Source organism: Mobula birostris, chromosome 25 (assembly GCF_030028105.1).
Source record: "Mobula birostris isolate sMobBir1 chromosome 25, sMobBir1.hap1, whole genome shotgun sequence".
In the NCBI taxonomy this organism is placed as follows: domain Eukaryota; kingdom Metazoa; phylum Chordata; class Chondrichthyes; order Myliobatiformes; family Myliobatidae; genus Mobula; species Mobula birostris.
In genome coordinates, this window is record NC_092394.1 from 5616340 (window position 1) to 5637321 (window position 20982).

Below are 20982 nucleotides of genomic sequence, written 5' to 3' on the forward strand. Positions count from 1 at the left end.
AAAATCACAAAGAGAATGGGTTCCAGAACAGATCCTTGAGGCACACCACTGGTCACTGACCTCTATGCAGAATATAACCTGTCTACAACCATTCTTTGCCTTCTGTGGGCAAGCCAGTTCTGGATCCACAAAGCAAGGTCCCTTTGGATCCCATGCCTCCTTACTTTCTCAATAAGCCTTGCATGGAATACCTTATCAAATGCCTTGCTGAAATCCATATACACCACATCTACTGCTCTACTTTCGTCAATGTGTTTAGTCACATCCTCAAAAAATTCAATCAGGTTCGTAAGGCACGATCTGCCTTTGACAAAGCCATGTTGACTGTTCTTAGTCATATTATGCCTCTCCAAATGTTCATAAATCCTGCCTGTCAGGATCTTCGCCATCAACTTACCAACCACTGAAGTAAGACTCACTGGTCTATAATTTTCAGGGCTATCTCTACTTCCTCTCTTGAATAAGGGAACAACATTGCAACCCTCCAATCTTCCAGAACTTCTCCCATCCCCATTGATGATGCAAAAATCATTGCCAGAGGTTCAGTAATCTTCTCCCTCGCCTCCCACAATAGCCTAAGGTATATCTCATCCAGTCCCGGTGAATTATCCAACTTGATGCTTTCCAAAAGCTCCAGCACATCCTCTTTCTTAATGTCTATATGCTCAAGCTTTTCAGTCCGCAGTAAGCCATCCCTACAATCGCCTAGTCCTTTTCCGTAGTGAATACTTATCCTTGCAAGCAGAAAAGTGCCACAGCTGCGTCTACACCTCCTCCCTCACTACCATTTAGGGCCCTAAACAGTCCTTCCAGGTGAGGCGACACTTCACCTGTGAGTTTGTTGGGGTCATCTACTGTATCAGTGCTCCTGGTGTAGCCTCTGGTATATCGGTGAGACCTGACGTAGATTGGGAGACCACTTAAGCTGTATCCGCCAGAAAAAGTAGGATCTCCTGGTGGCCACCTATTTAAATTCTATTTCCCGTTCCCATTCTAACATGTCAGTCCATGGCCTCCTCCATTGCTGCAATGAGGCCGGACTCAGGGTGGAGGAGCAACACCTTATATTCTGTCTGTGTAGCCTCCAACCTGATGGCATGAACATCAATTTTTCAGACTTCTGGTAATTGCCCACCCCCCCTCCCCTATCTCTCCTTCACCGTTCCCCATTTCCGGTTTCACCTATCACCTGCTACATTGTACTTCTTCCTCCCCTCCCCCTCCTTCTTACACTAACTTCTCATGTTCTTTTTCCAGTCCTGATAAAGGGTCTTGGCCCAAAACTTCGACTGTTTTCCATTTTTCATGGATGCTGCCTGGTCTGCTGAGTTCCTCCAGCAATTTGTGTGTGTTGCTTGGATTTCCATAATCTGCAGATTTGCTCTTATTTATAATTTAGATGTGCCCAGATGTAATTTCGCGCTCCCCAATCCCTCTCAGCATTATAAAGTGTTTTAATGGCTAATATGCAATTATGTAGCACAATGCACAACTTCAGCACATTTCAGAATGCCTTGTACGTTATGAAGGACCCTTGAAATTTGGTTACTGATGTTAACTAGGAAATACGGTAGTCAGTTTGCACAGCAGGATACCTCAAGCAACAAAATGGAAAAGACCAGACAATCATTGCTTAAGGAATGAGTGTTAGTCAGGAAACTGGAAAGAAGTAGTGTTGTCAGTGGATCTAGATATTCCACTAATGTGGCACTACATAGTCACACTTTCTTGATCCTGGGGGAAATTGGTTTTCATTACAGTTGCACCATAAGTAATTAAATAGTAATAAAACCATAAATAGCTAAATAATAATATGTAAATTATGCCAGGAAGTAAGTCCAGGACCAGCCTATTGGCTGTCTGACCCTCCGAGGGAGGAGTTGTAAAGTTTGATGGCCACAGGCAGGAATGGCTTCCTATGATGCTCAGTGTTGCATCTCGGTGGAATGAGTCTCTGGCTGAATGTACTCCTGTGCCCACCCAGTCCATTATGTAGTGGATGGGAAACATTGTCTAAGATGGCATGCAACTTGGACAGCATCCTCTTTTCAGACACCACCGTGAGAGAGAGTCCAGTTCCATCCCCACAACATCACTGGTCTTACGAATCAGTTTGTTGATTCTGTTGGTGTCTGCTACCCTCAGCCTGCTGCCCCAGCACACAACAGCAAACATGATCGCACTGGCCACCACAGACTCATAGAACATCCTCAGCATCGTCCGGCAGATGTTAAAGGACCTCAGTCTCCTCAGGAAATAGAGACGGCTCTGACCCTTCTTGTAGACAGCCTCAGGGTTCTTTGACCAGTCCGGTTTATTCCACTGGCTATGGACTCACTTTCAAGTACTCTTCACCTCATGTTCTCAATATTTATTACTTATTTATTATTATAGTTTTATTCTTTTTATATTTGCAGTTTGTTGTCTTTTGCACACTGGTTGAACACCCAAGTTTGTGCAGTCTTTCATTGATTCTATTGTTAGTATTTAGTTATGGATTTATTGAGTATGCCTGCAGGAAAATGAATCTCGGGGTTGTATATGGGACATACATGTACTTTGATAATAAATTTACTTTGAACTTTGAGGTGAAGTATCTGCTGTGAAGTCTTTGAATTTTTGGACACTATCTCACTTTTTTTAATATACAGTATTTCTGTTTTGCCCATTTTAAAAACTCTATTCAAGATATTTAATTGATTTACTTGTTTATTTATTTATTATTATTATTTTTACTTTATTTATTTTTTCTTTTCTCTGCTAGATTATGTATTGCATTGAACTGCTGCTGCTAAGTTAACAAATTTCACGTCACATGCCAGTGATAATAAACTTGATTCTGATTCTGACCCTGGAAAGCCATCAACCAAAAACCTTAACTCTCTTTCACTTTCCATATGCTAGATGACCTGATGTGTTTTTTTCCAGCATTTTATGTTTTTATTTTGGTCTTTTCTCCATGTTCTTTGCATGCATTTTACAGCGTAACTTTATGTTCCTTTCATTCGGTGACCCCTGTGATCTCTGCTTCGGAGGCTGACGCCAGAACTTCCTTCATGAGGGTGAATCCCTGCCAGGTGTCAAACCACGATGGTGTACCTGTACTGAGAGCCTGTGCTGACCAACTGGCTGGACTGTTCAAGGATGTCTTCAACCTCTCCCTGTTGCCACCTGCTTCAAAAGGGCATCAATCATGTCAGTGCCCAAAAGAGCAGGGTAATCTATGTTAACAACTTTTGCCTGGTGGCACTTACATCAAATGTGATGAAGTGCTTTGAGAGGTTGTTCATGGCTAGAATACTGTCTGAGCAAGGATCTGTTGCAATTTCACTACCACCACAACAGGTCTACAGCAAACATAATTGTACTGGCTCTCCACTGGGCTTTGAACCTCCTGGCCAACAGCACTACCTATGGCAGGCTTTGATTTATTAACTTCTCTGCATAAGGAAGTGTTCATTGTACTGTATCTCTTGTTAGGTTTATTCATGTCTCTGAGTTCTGAATTCAGAAATGGAAACATCTCTTCTATTCTGACACTATCAATCCCCTTCATTATTTCAAGAACCCCTGTTGAGTCCTCTCTCAGCTCTTTAATTCTACATATTATGTAATTTAGGCTAATATTTCCAGTGCAGTGTTGGAGCTGCTATGCTTTGGATGAGTTGTTAAAACCAATGCCTTCATGGTGATTCAGGTTAATGATAAAACTCCTAGACACCATTCAAAGAGCAGTGCATTTTACAAGTGTGCTGACTGATTTCTGTCTCCCAGACAACATCATTAAAAGCAGAGTAGTTGATTTTCATTTCAAAACTATGTCTGTTAGATCATTGGGCATAAAATGGTTATTGCTCATCAGAATGACACTTCAAAGAAGTTAATTGTGAAATGCTTTGCAAAGCCTTGAACCAAACAAGTGATTCTTGTCTGAATACTGTAAATAAACGCTATTGTGATCATTTGTTGCTACTGGAAAGAGAAAATGTATCTTTGCTTGACTGTGACTGCTTCGATGACAAATTGGCAGATTGCAAACATTCCTTTGTCAAAGGACAATATAAGATAGGCTTTCCCCTCATCTTTTCCTGGACAGCTTTGAATTTGGTTATCTCAATGATTCACCCCACTCTTCTGGCAGATTTTGCTCAAGTACAAATGGTATTGGCAGATAAAGCTGGTCCTCCCTCTAGTGCACCTTGTGCTCCTTCTCCTTCCCTTTCTCCCATGGTCCACTCTCCTATAAGATTCCTTCTTCTTCATCCCTTTACCTCTTCCACCTATCCCCTCCCAGCTTCTCAATTCATCCCCTCTGCCCCCACCCATCTACTTTCTCACCTGGTCTCACCTATGACCTGCCAACTTGTACTCCTTCCCCTCGACCCACCTTCCTTTTCAGTCCTGAAGAAGGGTTTCAGCTCAAAACATCAACTGTTTATTCCATTCTATAGATGCTGAGTTCTTCCAGCATTTTGTGTGTTTCTCAGAATCTATCATTTCCTCTTCCAGTGGGGTACTTTGCTCTCATAGTCAGGTACTGTGTCAGATTGGTAACTCAATTGTTCAGAAACATGATTTGGTTGCTCCTCTGATTTCGACCTGGGAAATCACAGTCACCATTTTGTAATTATGGCCTGAACTGAACACATTGCAATACTTCAGACTGGACTCACAGCCATTGCAGGACTTATAGGCATTCACCTGGAATTGAAGTAGAATTCCCCTTTATTCAGCAGGATGAGGAAAAATCTGTCACCGCTGGGACTTAAACTGAGAAATTGTTGCTTTTCTTGAAAATACTGTGATGTCTAGTAATTCAAAAAGTTCTTCATACATAGATCATAACAAGAAGTGAATTTCTCAGTGAGAGAACTTCAGATGCCACGGTTAGTGCAATACTATAACAGACTGGGGCATTCGGGTGTTCGGAGTTCAATTCTGGCACCATTTTATAAGGAATCTCGGGATGACCTCCCCATGGAAGGAGTAGGTTTTCTCTGGGTCCTCCAGTTTCTTCACAGTCAAAAAACATGTCGGGTAGGTTAATTGGTCATAGTAAATTGTTCTGTGATTAGGTTAGGATTAATTGGGGTTGTGGGGTTGTGGGGTTGCCGGGGCAGTGTGGCATGAAGGGCTGGAAGGGCCTCCTCTGCACTGTATTGCTAAATAAATAAATTCCAAAAATAATTTGAGAAGCACCTAGATTTTGAGGCGGAGGTTCTATAGGACACGTGCAGGTAGATGTGCATACAGGAAAGACTAGCTACTAACAGTCCTGAAATATCAACTGTTCATTCCTCTCCTCAGGTGCTACCTGATCTGTTGAGTTCCTCCAGCATTTTGTGTCTGTTGCTCTGGATTTCCAGCATCTGCAGAATCACTTGTGCTTATGACTAGCTGCTTTGTCTTGCCTGTCCAATGACGTTGTGACTCCTTTTAAGGCATGTTCTGGAATTAGGGTGAATAGCAGACATTAACTTCAGCAACCAATCTTTAGACCAAAACATGGATTGTAGATTAAATTCAAAATGCAGCCCTGTACCATGGTTTCCTGAAGCAGCAGACATCAGTTAATTGAAAAACTAGACAATGCTGATTAACATTCATTTTGTGTGTCTGGAGTGTGGATGCAAAGAAGGAGGTGTGTGAAAACTATATGTAATTCAAAGGAAGCATTGTAGATACATTGTAAATACGTAGTACCTTGATCTTTGTAGTGCATTGTAGTACTTTGATCTTTAGAATATAAAATGTCATGTAGTATTGGGTTGAACAGGTCTCTTCCTCTGAAAGGACCCCAATATGATTCTTGTGGCTCGTTGAATAAAACACTTATATCCATGAGCTTCAATGGCTCTCTGGTGACTTTGTTCATGTTACAACAACGCCCAATGGAATGACGTGCCTTGTAAGTCCATTGCAGTTAATTAGGTATTGAGCATTGCTTAAAAAGCTGCTAATATTATTCAATTCCAGATGAAAATGTACCCATAAGTGTTTATACTGTAATGAAAGTGACTAATTTAAAAAAATGAGGTATTGACACCATATTGGTCTTGTGGGTTCGAAGTGCATATACAGTAGGGGTAGTTTTCCCAAAAGTTCAGTGTTGATACACTGTAGCAGACAATGGATTTACTCAGAAAACAGTGCATTTAAACAGGGTGATATTTTGGCTAAAGGGTATTGAAATGGAACTCTGCTGATGAGACACTTGCATGAGAGTGTGGATTCAGTATGTAATTTGTGCTGTATTTGCTGATCATCATAACTTCCCAGGCAGCTCTGAAGGAGGGATCTACCATCTACAAGGATGCAATTGTGCATCTTGAAGCTCTTTCTGTTGAAGGTCTGGAGCATGCATTTGATGGTTCAGAGGATGAGGGATAGCAGTGCCCATGGGACAGGAGGTCCTGGTGGAAGAGGTCCAGAGAAAGAGGAGGAATGTCATGTTCTTGCCTAGGGAAAGGATGCTTCATCATTCTTTGGCCCTCCTGTTTCCTTTGCTCTACGTGATGCTGCTCTATATGGGTTCATTTGCTCCTTCTATTTACCCTCTTGATCAAGGAACCTAGAAAAGTGCCCATGACCAAGACTTGTTTTCTCCTGGTGTACAGTAAGACAGAGTAGATACAACATAGAACATTTTAGCATAGCACAGGCCCTCCAGCCCATGTGTTGTGCCAACCTTCTAACCTACTCTAGGATCTAGCCCTTTACTCTTCATCCTACATAGCCCTTCATTTTACTATCATCCATGTGCTTATCGAAGAGACTCTTAAATGTCCCTAATGAATCTGCCTGTACCATCATCCCTGGCAGGGCATTCCACTCACCCACACTCACTGTGTAAAGAAAATTCCTCTCTCCCCCCCCCCCCATACTGTACTTTCCTCCATAATATTATATCTCCTTGTATTAGTCATTACTGCTGTGGGATAAAGTCTCTGGCTATCCACTCAGCTATGCCTCTTATCATTGTATACACCTCTATCAAATCGCCTCTTATTCTCTTTTTGCTCCAAAGAAAAAAGCCCTAGCTCACTCAACCTATCCGTATAAGACATGCTCTCTAATCCAGGAAACATCCTGGTAAATCTACTCTGCACCCTCTCTAAAGCTTCCATATCTTTCCTATAATGAGTTAACCAGAAGTGAACACAATATTCCAAGTTTGGTCTAACCAGGGTTTTATTGAGCTGTAATATTACTTCGCAATTTTGAGCTCAATCCCCGGACTATTGAAGGACAACACACCATCCGCCTTCTTAACAATCCTATCAACTTGTGGTAGCTCCTTTTTAATGAAAGTATGGGACAAACATGCTCCATACATTTTTCTTTCTGTTAAAACAGCTTTCCAGGTGAACCAAGTGCTGTTTCTAAAGACTGTGTAGAGAGAATGTACAGTAGTTTTCTAACAAGCCCTTGCATCTGTCATGAGAAGCAAACTTTATGCATAGAGCTTAAAGGAATCAGAATCAGGTTTAATATCCCTGGCATATGTCATGAAATTTGTTGTCATGTGGCAGCAGTACAGTGCAATATATAATAATAAAAACTAAATTACAGTAAGAAATATTTATATATTTTTAAAAAGTAAATTAAATAAGTAGTGCAAAAAGAGATTAAAAAAGCAGCGAGATAGTGTACATGGGTTCAATATCCATTTGGAGATCTGGTAGACGAGGAGAGGAAACTATTCCTGAATTGTTGAGTGTATGTCTCTCTGAACAATGCTCCTGGAAGACCTCCTGGATGCTGGACAGGCTAGTGCCCATGATGGAGCCTACTGAGCTCACAACTTTCTGCAGCTTATTTCAATCCTATGCCGTGCCCCCCAACCATACCACATGGTGATGCAGCCAGTTAGAATACTTTCCACGCTGCATTTGTAGAAATTTATGAGTCTTTGGTGACATACCAAATCTCAAGATCCGAATGAAATCCCGCCGCTGTCATGCCTTCTTTGTAACTGCATTGATATGTTGGGCCAGGATAGAACCTCAAAGATGTTGACACCCAGGAACTTGAAATTGCTCACTCTTTCTACTTCTGATCCCTCAATGAAGAATGCACTAAAATACAAAATACAAGCAACACTCTTCCAGCTACAGGGGATATTTGCTACTAAAGGAGCAAATGCCTTGAAGATGGAACAAGGGTGAATGCTCATAAGGGGTTTCAGGGACCTGGAGCATCTGTCACAGAACAGTGTCCCCAGGATATGTTTTCTTTTGGGCATGAGGTTGTGAAGAAAGAGCATAAGTACAGTCTTTAAATAGGGTCATAGAGCAAAACATTAGGGATACATGTTCATACCAACAATCCTCTGTGTGAACAAATTGCCCCTCAGTCTCTTTTGAATCTAACCTCTATCACTTTAAACCTACACTCATGAGTTTTAGACTCCATTGCCCTGGGGAAAAAACTGTTACTACCCACTGGGAATAGTGCTGTAACAGTAAAAAAATCTTAATTTAATAGTGACATCTTTACTTAACCATTTTGCTATCATTAATTTAGCAATCTCAATCTTCAGTTACAAATGCATGTATACTACTGATATAATCTCTCATTAATAGATTATTAATGTTAATTTCAGGAATGTTGCTGGTTACCACTGACACACAAGGTCATGACTTTCATGTATTTCGGATCCTGACGCACCCATGCTCATCCTCTCAGAGTGCAGTTCATCATTTGTATACTTTACATCGTGGAGAGACAGAGGCTAAGGTACAGTATGAGCTTACATGTTGATACTACTCACTGGAGAGGCTGAAAAAAAGTTGTTTGACAGAGTGACTTGTATCTGATTTCATACAGAACAATGGTTTTACATTAGGAGTTGAAATCTCATGCAAATATTTACATGTGCTTGCGGCCAAATAGAGAAATGGATACAGAATATAGAATCCTTGAGCTCCTGCTTGGAAGTATGGGGTCATTCCTTGATGGACAGAAATTCGATTCCCTCTTGGAATGCACGGATCTCCTTGCAACCTTCAGTCTGAGAATCTGTGATATAGAGTGACGGTTGGTGAGGGATGATGACATATCAGGTGTTGCAGAGGCTGGAGTGTGTTACAAATACTGAGGGATTGAGCTGACATTAGAAACCACAAAGCTGAAGTCTGAGCAGCTTATCAATGACTTCTAAACAGCCCCTGGTGCACAGTTCAGCTTTTGGTTTTCTCTATCATGCATGCATGTTTGATTTGCTTGGGCCACTTTATCCCATTTCCAAAGATTCAAAGATTAAAAGTGTATTTGTTATCAAGAAATGTATAAATTATACAACCTTCAGCTTTGTTTGCTTAACAGGCAGTCGCAAAGCAAGGAACCCAAAAGAACACGATTTTAAAAAGTAGCACCAATTCCCCAGAGCCCACAGAGAAAGAAGAAAAACACAAATCATGCAAGCAGTGGAAAGGAGCAACAACAGCAGCATTTAGAACCAAATTGACTCCTTAGATCCAAATTTGCGGAGCAGATCGGATTAGGCCCAAAGCCTCGGTATTCGGTTCATCATATTGGGGAGGGGGAGGGGCGGCAAGTCACTGCATAGTTCGCAGGCACAAAGCAGAGCAGCCGGAGTTCTCCTTTCCATCTCTAGAGATTCAACAGGAGACTGGAACCTTTAGAATGTAGTATCTGTGAAATCTACATTAACTACGTAGATTTATTATTAGAAGGGAACCCTTCAACCTTCTGGTTCCTGAACTGGTGTGGATAACTTCACTCACCTCAACACTGAACAGATTCCACAACCTATGGACGCACTTTCATAGACTCTACAGCTCACGTTCTCGATATCATTCACCTATCTATCTACCTATTTATTATTGTTTGATTTTCTTTATGTATTTGCATAGTTAGACACTGGTTGTTTGTCCATATTTGTAGCTTTTTTCATTGATTTTATTTTATTGAGATACAACGCCGATCAGGCCCTTTTGCCCCTTCGAACTGTACGCCCAGCTGCCCCTGCTTTAACTCTAGCCTAATCACGGGATAATTTACAGTGAGCAATTAACCTACCAAGTGGTATGCCTTTGGACTGTTGGAGGAAACCAGACCACCCAGAGGAAACCCAGGCGGTCACATGAAGAATGTACAAGCTCCTTACAGGCACTGGTACTGTAAAGCATTGTGCTAGCCACTGCACTACCATGCCACCTCAAAAGAAGAGCTGCTCCTTTGAGCCAGAGTTGAACCAGTGACCTAAAGATGACTACATTACCTCTATACTTCTCTCTGCTCTCCCAGCTGACCTGTCGAAGAATTCTATTGTGTATCTTTGTATTTTCAAGAAAATGAATCTCTGGGTATTATATAGTGACATATACACACTTTGATCATAAATTTACTTTGAACTTTGAACTTGCAACTTTCAACTATTTGTACACAACAATACATTCATCTTTTGTTGCAACGCACAATGATTATTCACAATGTACAAGGACAGATTGCACAGCAGTGGCAGCCTCAGGGTATCAGAGGGCACAAGTAGTCCATTTTATCAATGAGTGGCAGCCAGGTTTGTGTTCTGAAACTATTTTCATTTTGATCATGTACAAACATTTAAAGGCCTGAAACCTATGTTTATCTCTGCACTGAACAAATAGTTTGAACGATAAAACCGGCTTGCTGACGGCAGGGACATGGCTTTATCTGTGTGGCTGCCTGACTTTGCTTGTTCTCCTTGTTATAAATTGACCTTTGTCTTTGAATGAATGTAGTGATTAAGAAAAAATGCACTGACAGCTCAGGCAGCTGAAGGTTTCCTTAGAACTTCAAAACTCCCTATCATCTATGTAAGAAAGCCACTCTTGTCTTTATTTCAGAATTTGAATCAGAGTTATTATAACTGCCATAAGACATTTGTATATGATATTGGTGAGGCCTAATTTAGAGTATTATGTGCTATCTTGGTCACCTACCTATAAGAAAGATATCAATAATATTGAAAGTGCAAAGAAAATTTACAAAGATGTTGCCGGGATTTGAGGACCTGAGTTGTAGGGAAGGGTTAAATAGGACTTTATTCCCTAGAGCGTAGGACAACAAGGGAAGATTTGTGAAGCCTACAAGATTATGAAGGGTACAGATAGGGTAGATGTCAGCAGGATTTTTCAACTGAGGTTGGGTGAGATGAGAACTATAGGTCATGGGTTAAGGGTGAAAGGTGAAATCTTTAAGGGGAGCATGAGGGAGAACTTCACTCAGAGGGTGGGAGAGTGTGGGACGAGCTGTCAGTGGAAGTGGTAGATATGGGTTCGATGTCAGCATTTAACAGTAATTTGGATAGGTACATAACAAGGGGAATTGAGTATAAGAGCAAAGAGATCATTCTGCAGCTGTACAGGGCCCTGGTGAGACCACACCTGGAGTACTGTGTGCAGTTTTGGTCTCCAAATTTGAGGAAACACATTCTTGCTATTGAGGGAGTGCAGCGTAGGTTCACGAGGTTAATTCCCGGGATGGCGGGACTATCATATGTCGAAAGATTGGAGCGACTGGGCTTGTATACTCTGGAATTTAGAAGGCTGAGAGGGTATCTTATTGAAACATATAAGATTATTAAGGGATTGGACACGCTGGAGGCAGGAAGCATGTTCCTGCTGATGGGTGAGTCCAGAACCAGAGGCCACAGTTTAAGAATTAGGGGTAGGCCATTTAGAACAGAGTTGAGGAAAAACTTTTTCACCCAGAGAGTGGTGGATATATGGAATGCTCTGCCCCAGAAGGCTGTGGAGGCCAAGTCTCTGGATGCTTTCAAAAAAGAGATGGATAGAGCTCTTAAAGATAACGGAATCAAAGATTATGGGGATAAGGCAGGAACTGGATACTGATTGTGGATGATCAGCCATGATCACAGTGAATGGCGGTGCTGGTTCAAAGGGCCGAATGGCCTACTCCTGCACCTATTGTCTATTGTCTATTGTACATGGATGGGAGGGAATGGCGGGCTATGGTCCAGATGCGGGTCAATGGGACTAGGCAGAATAATAGTTCGACTTTGACTAGATGGTCCAAAGGGCCCATTTCTGTTCTCTAATGCTGTATGACTATATGACTTTATCATTGACATATGTCATAAAATTTGCTTATTTTTCGCAGCTGCAGTACAGTGGAATACAGAAAATATGCTATAAATTACAGTAAGGAATGTACAGTCACACGTGGTGCATTCCAGTTAATTGAGTCATCAGTGAATGGGATAACATTTAAAGAACTAAAACTAATCGAGAAAATAGCTGACATTCCCTTTGTTTATTTGGAACACTGTTCAGCTTAATTGGGACAGTTTCCTAACTTGCGTCAGCTACACATACTTGTATGGCCATAAGACACTACACAATGCTTAGAGTGTACAGGTTTTAAATAGTTTCATATACATGTGCTTGTGTTATGTTATCCATTTGGACCTGATGGATCTCAATTCAAAAAGCAGTGATTTTTGATCATTTCAATTTTTATTTTGACTTTAAAAAATTTCAGATCTTTGCCAAGATGGCACAGACAGGTTTGATACTTGCTGAGAAAAGTACTCTAGGTGCTTGCGTGATTTGTTTCACTTTGTCAATCAAAAGAACATGACAGAATTCCTCCATCAATAACTATTACAAACTAATATGCAGCTTTATAGTATTGTAGTGGGAAAAGTAGTGTTCTCTAATTAATTTAAATTCATAATTTGTTGCTCAGTTAAATGGTAGTTTGTCCTTTTTGTATGCTTTTAACTATTTCCATGAAGCTTCTGTTAATTGGGGAACCCGATTGATTGAGCCTGTTTGTGTGTGTGTATATATAAAAAACAATGGTAATGAGAAAGTAATGAGAAGAAGGTGTGTCCTGGGCGCTTGCATACTGGACCCAGGACAGAACTTCTGAAATGATGACACGGAGGAATTTAAAGCTGCTAACCCTTTCCTCGTCCAATCCACCGATGAGGATTGGCTCATGAACCTCCGGTTTCCACCCCCTGTAGTCAATAATCCGCTCTACGATCACACAGGACTCATCGTTTGTGCTTCATTTTGACAACACATTTTTTACTAATTTATGTATATACGTATGCACCCTTGTAAAGATAATAAAGAAAAGATAAAGATTAGTTTATTTGTCACATGCACATTGAAACATACAGCAAAATGCTTCATTTGCATTAAATTAAATCAAATCAAATTGTGCCAGATAGCCTGCAAGTGTCGCCATGCTTCTAGAGCTAACATAGCTTGTCTATAACTTACCAACTCTACCGTATGTCTTTTGAATACAGGAGGAAACCAGAGCAACTGGAGGGAACCCACACAGTCACAACTCCGTACATGTGATAGTGGAAATTGAACCCCCTATCTTACAGCCAGTGTTGCACTATCCTCTATGTTACTATGCTGTCCCACCCTTAAAATAACCAATATATAAATGGAAAGAAAAGAACATAATCTGCAGCCAATTAACTGCCATTGAGGAATATGCCAATGCTGCAATGTAAGGACGAACGAAAGAAAATCTGCGGATGCTGGAAATCCAAGCAACACACACAAAATGCTGGAGGAACTCAGCAGGCCGGGTAGCATCTATGGAAAGAGTAAACAGTCGACATCTCGGCCGTCAGCAGTTCCACCAGCATTTTGTGTGTGTTGCTTGTAATATAAGGATATTTTCACCCTCAAATTTCTGAATTAATAGTTCAAAAGGATCGTTATTTTTACTTTATTCTTTACAATATTTATAATCTAATATCAAACCATGATTAGATTAATGAGGCTTCTGTCCAGGACATCCCTCTAATGGATTCTGTAGTTACTGTAGATGTACAGTGAGTTGGTGAATTACATGTATGCCAAACCTAGGTTTGAGATAATTGACTACATTTTTTCTACCTTGCTGGATTTTGTCATTGCTTCTTTCCATTGAACATCAAACCACAGTATAATCAAAGTTTCTTCTTTCTGAAATTGCACAAGGAACAATCTGTAATTTAATCGCTGGTTTTATTTCAATTTCTTACTTTTCTCTGATATGCCCAGCCTTGTCAATCCACACTAGTTCTATGTTTTTTTCTATGATCATCTGATATCCCTTACAAACAATTTCACTTCATGTCTTCTTGCACTCTGTGTTCTGTCCTTTGCCTTCCCCTTCCGCATCGTAACATAACAGTTAGCGCAGCGCTTTACAATGCCAGCAATTACTGAGTGGGGTTCAGTTCCTGCTGCTGCCTGTAAAGAATTTGTACATTCTTACTGTGACTGTGTGGGTTTCTTCCATGTGCTGTAGTTTCCTCCCACATTCTAAAGTGGGTTAAAGAGTTGTGAGCACGCTCTGTTAGTGCTGGAAGCATGGCAACACTTGCAGGCAGTCCAGCACAAGCCGTACTGATTTGATCTGATGCTAACAATGCATTTCATTGTATGTTTCAATATACTTGTGACAAATAAAGCTAATTTGTAATACCTTTAAACTTTATCTTCTCTGTGGCACATAGAAAGATGCAAAAATAGTAATAGGAGTAGGCTATTCAGCCCCTCAAGCCTATTCTTACATTCATTATGATTATAGATAATCCTTTATCTCAATACCATATTTCTGTCCTCTCCCCATGCCCTAGTACTGTTCTGAATTGTCCAAAAATGAGACCTTACGAGTCTAGCACGAGTCTCTCTTTCTTCATGATCATAATCATCATCATCATGTGACGTAGATGATCTTGGTCTCACGACCATGGTTGTTCTTGGCAAAGTTTCTACTGGAGTTGTTTGCCATTGCCGCCTTCTGGGCAGTGTCTTTACAAGACAGGTGACCCCAGCCATTGGCAATACTCTTTAGAGATGTTCTGCCTGCCAACAATGGTTACACAACCAGGACTTGTAACACACCTTTAAGTTAAGTAATACTCCTTGAAGCGTATTTCTTCAGGCTTCCCTCCACTATATCCTGGCCTGATACATTTTGGATCCCCACACTACACCCTATCATGACCTCAGTCCATCCCCAGCAACCAGGTGCAGCCTTACTTTTCTCCTATTACCTTAGTTTGATGGTCAAGGCCATAATTTTCAAAGCCTTTTTGACAGGCAGTGGCTCTTCTATAACAACTCTCTCACCGAACTCCCCCTTTCCAAAGTCTCAGGCTTCTCTTCGACAGCACCCATCCCAGCGCCACCCTTCCACAGGATGTGCAGTTCAAGATGCACTAAAATTGCTCAGGAGGTGTAGAGCATGCAGGAGAAGGTCTTTGGATATAGTGAATTATGCAAGGCCTATTCTATTCTTTTTGCTCACTAACAATAGCAGACACCAACAGAATCAACAAACTCATTCGGAAGGCCAGTGATGTTGTGGGAATGGAACTGGACTCTCACTGTGGTGTCTGAAAAGAGGATGCTGTCCAAGTTGCATGCCATCATGGTCAATGTCTCCCATCCACTATATAATGTACTGGTTGGGCACAGGAGTACATTCAGCCAGAGACTCATTCCTCCGAGATGCAGCACAGAGCATCATAGGAAGTCATTCCTGCCTGTGGCCATCAAACTTTACAACTCCTCCCTTGGAGGTCAGACAGCCTGAGTCGATAGGCTGGTCCTGGACTTATTTCATAATTTACTAGCATAATTTACATATTACTATTTAACTATTTATGGTTCTATTACTATTTATTATTTATGGTGCAACTGTAACAAAAACCAATTTCCCCTGGGATCAATTAAGTATGACTATGACTAATTTAAAGCTCCTTTGCCTGCATGGCACAATTTCTAGCCTGGGTGATGTTGAGCAGGAGTTAGTGTGAGTCATGGAGCACAACTCATTTCAGAGGCATTTTGTGCAGTTTAATCTGGTCATAGTGAGACAGGCTTGTTACTCTTCTTTTCTACAAACAACAGCACAGTTGTTCTGCTGTCTGTTCTTTTCAAGTATCAATAAATTCCACTCTGTGGTTGTTTAGATATTCTACTTGTTCAAAATTGTACAACTTTATGAAATCTGAAATAGATAAGAGTGCTGTTAATGTACAAGAAATTGTTTGATTTAGGCAGGTTCATTTGTCTTTAGCTGAAATAAGGGGGAAAACTGATTGAGAATGATTCAAAGGCTCTGTAAAACATTAATGAGGTCTCATAATGAAACTAAGCTAGTAACATTTGCAGGATGTGATGGGTATCTCAGAATTACTATGAATAGTTAGATTCCAGAACAAGCCATTTATGGTTCAGATTTCTAAATTTCAGCTCTTCAGCTACCATGGAGACTTGTTCCTTCAGCCAGTCATGTGTTAGAGACAGGTTACTAGGTGTTACTGAAGTCATAGGGTGCTATTTCTGTGTAGTTCCATTGTTAGAAAAGAGAGAGAGAGAGGAGATATAAAGGGCAGGAGGAGAGAGAGAGATGGAGAGAAAGGGGGAGAGAGAGGTGGGGAGTGAAGAGAAAGAGAATGTATGTATGACAGGAGAGCAAATGGAAAAGCAGGAAAAGACTATAACTAATGCAGGAACAGGATATCAGGAAAAATACAGAGACAGTGGGGGAAAGTTGTAGATATGTGGAAGGAGTAGCAGAGTGCTGCAAATAGTCACAATAGTTCCTGATCACTCAAAACAGGACAAATCTAGCCTTGTTATCAGCAGGTCTCATTGAGGATAGCGATGGCTATTCTGCAGTTGGTCCGGGTACCACTGGTAGTTGAGGGAAAATAGATTTAATTCACTGTTGTTGTCTGGTGGAAAGGGGTTTGTATGACAAATTGTTTAATATTATGATACAGTTTTAGAAAGCAATTACTTTGAAATTGTTTTAGCTTGACAATTACAGATGAAATTTGACATTGAAAGGAGAATTGACATTTAGGGTTGTTAAAAAAACGTGTATGTGTGTGTGTGTAGATATGTATATATATATATATACACACACACACACATACATACACAGTTTATTCCTTTAAAATGTAAAATAATGAGATAATGCGTGTTTTTGTACCCAGTGGGAATAAAACTCTATGCCTCCTGAATGCAGGCTAAATCATGAAATAATTTAAACAGGAAAAAATGGAGATTTTATTGTGATGCATAAATGCAAATCTCCTTCGATCATTGTTGTTTCTGTTATAAGGTAAAAGGAAGATGTTGCCATCTCATCTCCAAATGCTCTTATGTCTGTACCTGCAACATTGAACAAATCTGATCTTTGAATGTTTAATGTCTATTAATTCTTCTTTACAAGTGGGTTTAACCTTTGACTTCTCATTCCCTTCAAAGGTCGGAAAGCAATCACCCATCAACAAGTTGCTCAATTCTTATTTACATTCGGCAGCTTAGCATTCCCACTTGTGTCACGTGAACCGCTTGGAGATTTCTGCCAATGTGTCTATTGAACCAGCTACTGGGAGGTTGCACAACAGTAAACCTGGGTGTTTCATCCTGTGTTTACTCTTTAAACCATGCCTCTGATAAATACTGTAAATGTAACACATTCCAATCAACCTCAAATATTGGGCACGTCCCCTAGCCCTTTGTCTTTAGAGATAAACTCAGGTTTTCTAACTGGAGTTTATTTTTTCTTTGATTTAAATCACTCTGTAATCTTGCTCCTGCCTACTTATTTAACCTTCTCCAACCCTACAGTCCTGTAAGATCCTTGCTCCTCCTTTATTTTATTTAGAGGTGCAGCATGGTAACTGGCCTTCTGGCCCAACAAGTCTGGACTGCTCAATTACACCCATATGATCCATTAACCTACCAACTGCTATGTTTTTGGAACATGAGAGGAAACTGGAGCACCCAGAGGAAACCCATGTATAGTACAGAGTTTATATGGCATTGTGAGAAAATAGGCTAGAGTTTGTTAAAGCATATTGGATGGATCATGTTTGTAAAAGAGGCCTTTGATATAATTCAAGCACAGCATGAAAAATACCGATGGCTATCATGTAAAAGCTTCAAAGTTTTTTAAGATATTATATTTTCAGTATAATAGCTCACGATCTCAATAGTTATTGCTTATTTAGTATTATAATTTTTTTCTTTCTTTTTGTATTTGCACAGTTTGTTTTCCTTTGCACACTGGTTGTCTGCCCTGCTGGTGCAGTCTTTCATCGATTCTATTATCTTTATTGGATTTATTGAGTATGCCCGCAAGAAAATGAATTTCAGGGTTGTATATGGTGACGTATATGTACTTTAATAATAAGTTTACTTTGAACTTTTGAACTTTAAAGCTGAGGGTTTTAATTGATTCAAATAGTGAAGCTCTGCATGGAAAGAATACGAAACATGCCTAGAGATCCGTTGCCATAGTGCTAATAACTGGATATGAATATTTGGGAGGTGATTGCTGTGTAAGAGGAACAGACACAACCTTTCCACTTGTATCCCTATGTTATAATCCAATAAACAGTTGTATAAGCACTTACTTTTCCATCTCTCCAATTCTCTATATCCAGTTGCACAGTTTCTGGTGCAGAGGAAAAGCAATTTTTTTGTAAATTCCAGTGTCAATCTTGTGAGCATTATAAAAAGGTTTGCATTCCCTTGACGTCTTTCACAACTTTAGTACATCTTAAAGTGTTTTACGACAAAGTAAATACTAAAGTGTAGTTAAGAATTTAAAGGGGACCCGAAAAGCAGGTTTTTTGCACAAGCATGATCACACCATCCTGATGAAGGGTCTTGGCCCAAAGTGTCAACTGCTTATTAATTTCCATAGATACTACCTGACCTGCTGAGTTCCTCCAGCATTTCGTGTATGTTACCCTGGATTTTATGCATCTGCAGAATCACTATTGATTATGAACTACTATAATGAAATCCTTTTTATACCTGGATACCACAGCTCAAAAGTATCACAGAAGTATTCCTTTGTCTATTTGATTACCTCATTTGGTATACATTTCATTGAATTATGCTTCATCTACCTAAACATTACAGTTCGAGCATGAAGATCACTGTATGTACTCAAGTACCACAGTTTGTGTATATTATATTGTCACTCTTCCATTATATACTTAAGGAACAAATATTTAACCTTGCTTGCAATTACTTTTTGCCGCATTGAGTCTAAATAAGATGTCGTGTTCAGATAAATGGGTACATGAAGTGTCTTGAGTTATGTTTGTTCTTCTGTTCAGATGAGATGATGTTCTGGTAAGATGGGAACAAAAACATCACCTCATATTTTGTCAAGACTAGGCTCAGAAATACCTTAGGGAGCAACTTGCACCATGTCATCTTTCTATCTCTATCTAAAATGAGGTTATACTAAAGTGTTAATATACAGGGCTAATAACTGGATATTGAGGAGAAAACTGTGAACCTTGTCACTTAGTGTGGAGCTGGTTAGAACTTGTCACTGTGACTCAAAGAGTGTAGGTACGGGTTTTTCCCTGACCTGTCTTCTGATTTGTTGAATGTGGCATTCATAGTGATGTGTCAATCACACAGCCAAGTATCTGTCCAAGGCAACTGATTAAAACTTTTTTTCTTGCAAAGCTTGTGGGCACAGATTTAAATGCACATGACAGTGAATACAGATTTTTTTGTTCACTGTGCATGACTGAAATTTTTGTTAAGATTTTTATCGCAGCTGTCTTTTAGTTAAGTAGGGAGTGCATTGAAACCCAGACTGAAGTGAGTGCTTGGCTGCGGCTCATAGCTGAGTGACTGACTCTTTGATCAAGTCATTCAGTGCAGCGACATGTCACTGTTAATCTGATCCCTGACTGTCTCGCTGTTTACACTGAGCTTTTCAGTCCCCTCTGCTCTGTACCTCCTCCCCCTCCTCTCTCTCCCCCCTAACCCCAACCCCACCTAGCAGGAAATTTAATTTCAGATTGATTGTAGACTCATGGCCAATATGAATTAAGGGCAATTTCTGTTTTAGTGTAGTCAAGTTATCCGAAAATTCTTGCGTAGATAGTAGACTGTAACTGATACCATGCAAAATTGCCTCCGCTGTATTTGATATCCACTATAGTAATTAGACTGCCATGTTGCCAAATATGGCACAGAAAAATTCAAATTGGAAATTGGAACAGTCCAGGTGAAAGATCATGACCTGAGGCATCAAAGTATCAAAGTAAATTTGTTACTGAAGTATGTATATGTCACCATATACAACCCTGAGATTCATTTTCTTGCAGGTATTCACAGTAGAACAAAGAAATACAATAGAATTAATGAAAAATTACACACAAGGACAAACAAGCAATGTACCAAAGAAGACAAGCTATCCCTTTCCCTCTGTAGATGCTACTTGACCTGCTGAGTTTCTCCAGCAATTTGTTGTTTTTTTTTTGCTTCAGATTCTAGCATTTGTAGTCCCTCATGTCCTCAAGTTGTAACTTCTTATGAGCTTGTGTTTTTAACGGCCAAGATCCAAGGCCTTATAGCTGAGACTGGAAGAAATGGCAAAGCTTGCTTTCAAACTGAAGGGCAAGCATCTACAACGTGTTTCTTGATGACATGGGAGTGAGATATACTCCATGGCCACTTTTATTAGGTACAGAAAGTACTATATTCATGGTGTGCTGCTGCTCTAGCCTGTCCACTTCAAGTTTGATGTGTCGTGCATTCAGAAATGCTCTTCCGCACACCACTTTGTAATGCAAGGTCATGTGAGTTACTGTCACCTTCCTGTCAGCATGAACCAGTCTGGCCATTTTCCTTTGACTTCTCTCATTAACAAGGTGTGTTTGCCCACAGAACTGACACTCACTGGCTGTTTTTTCTTGTTTTTCACACCATTCTCTATAAACTCTAAAGACTGTTGTGCATGATAATCCAGGAGATCAGATCCAGGGTGCTCAAACCACCTAATCTGGCACCAACAATCATTCCATGGCCAGTCACTTGGATCACATTTCTCCCCCATTCTGATGTTTGTTCTGAACAACCACTTGACCATGTCTGCATGCTTTTATGCACTGGTGGAGTTGTCGCCACATGATTTTCTGATTGGATATTTGCATTAATG

General features: G+C 40.3%; 1 protein-coding gene across 3 annotated transcripts in view; it reads left to right on the forward strand.

Annotated features, from left to right (window-relative positions):
- The window catches only part of bcas3 (BCAS3 microtubule associated cell migration factor), a 975956-nt gene that overhangs the window by 333274 nt on the left and 621700 nt on the right, over nucleotides 1-20982 (forward strand). For all 3 annotated transcript variants that reach the window (XM_072243678.1, XM_072243680.1, XM_072243679.1), the window contains exon 14: nucleotides 8606-8739. In XM_072243678.1, coding sequence (XP_072099779.1) covers nucleotides 8606-8739 — 134 coding nt within the window. The remainder of the gene's footprint in view (nucleotides 1-8605; nucleotides 8740-20982) is intronic.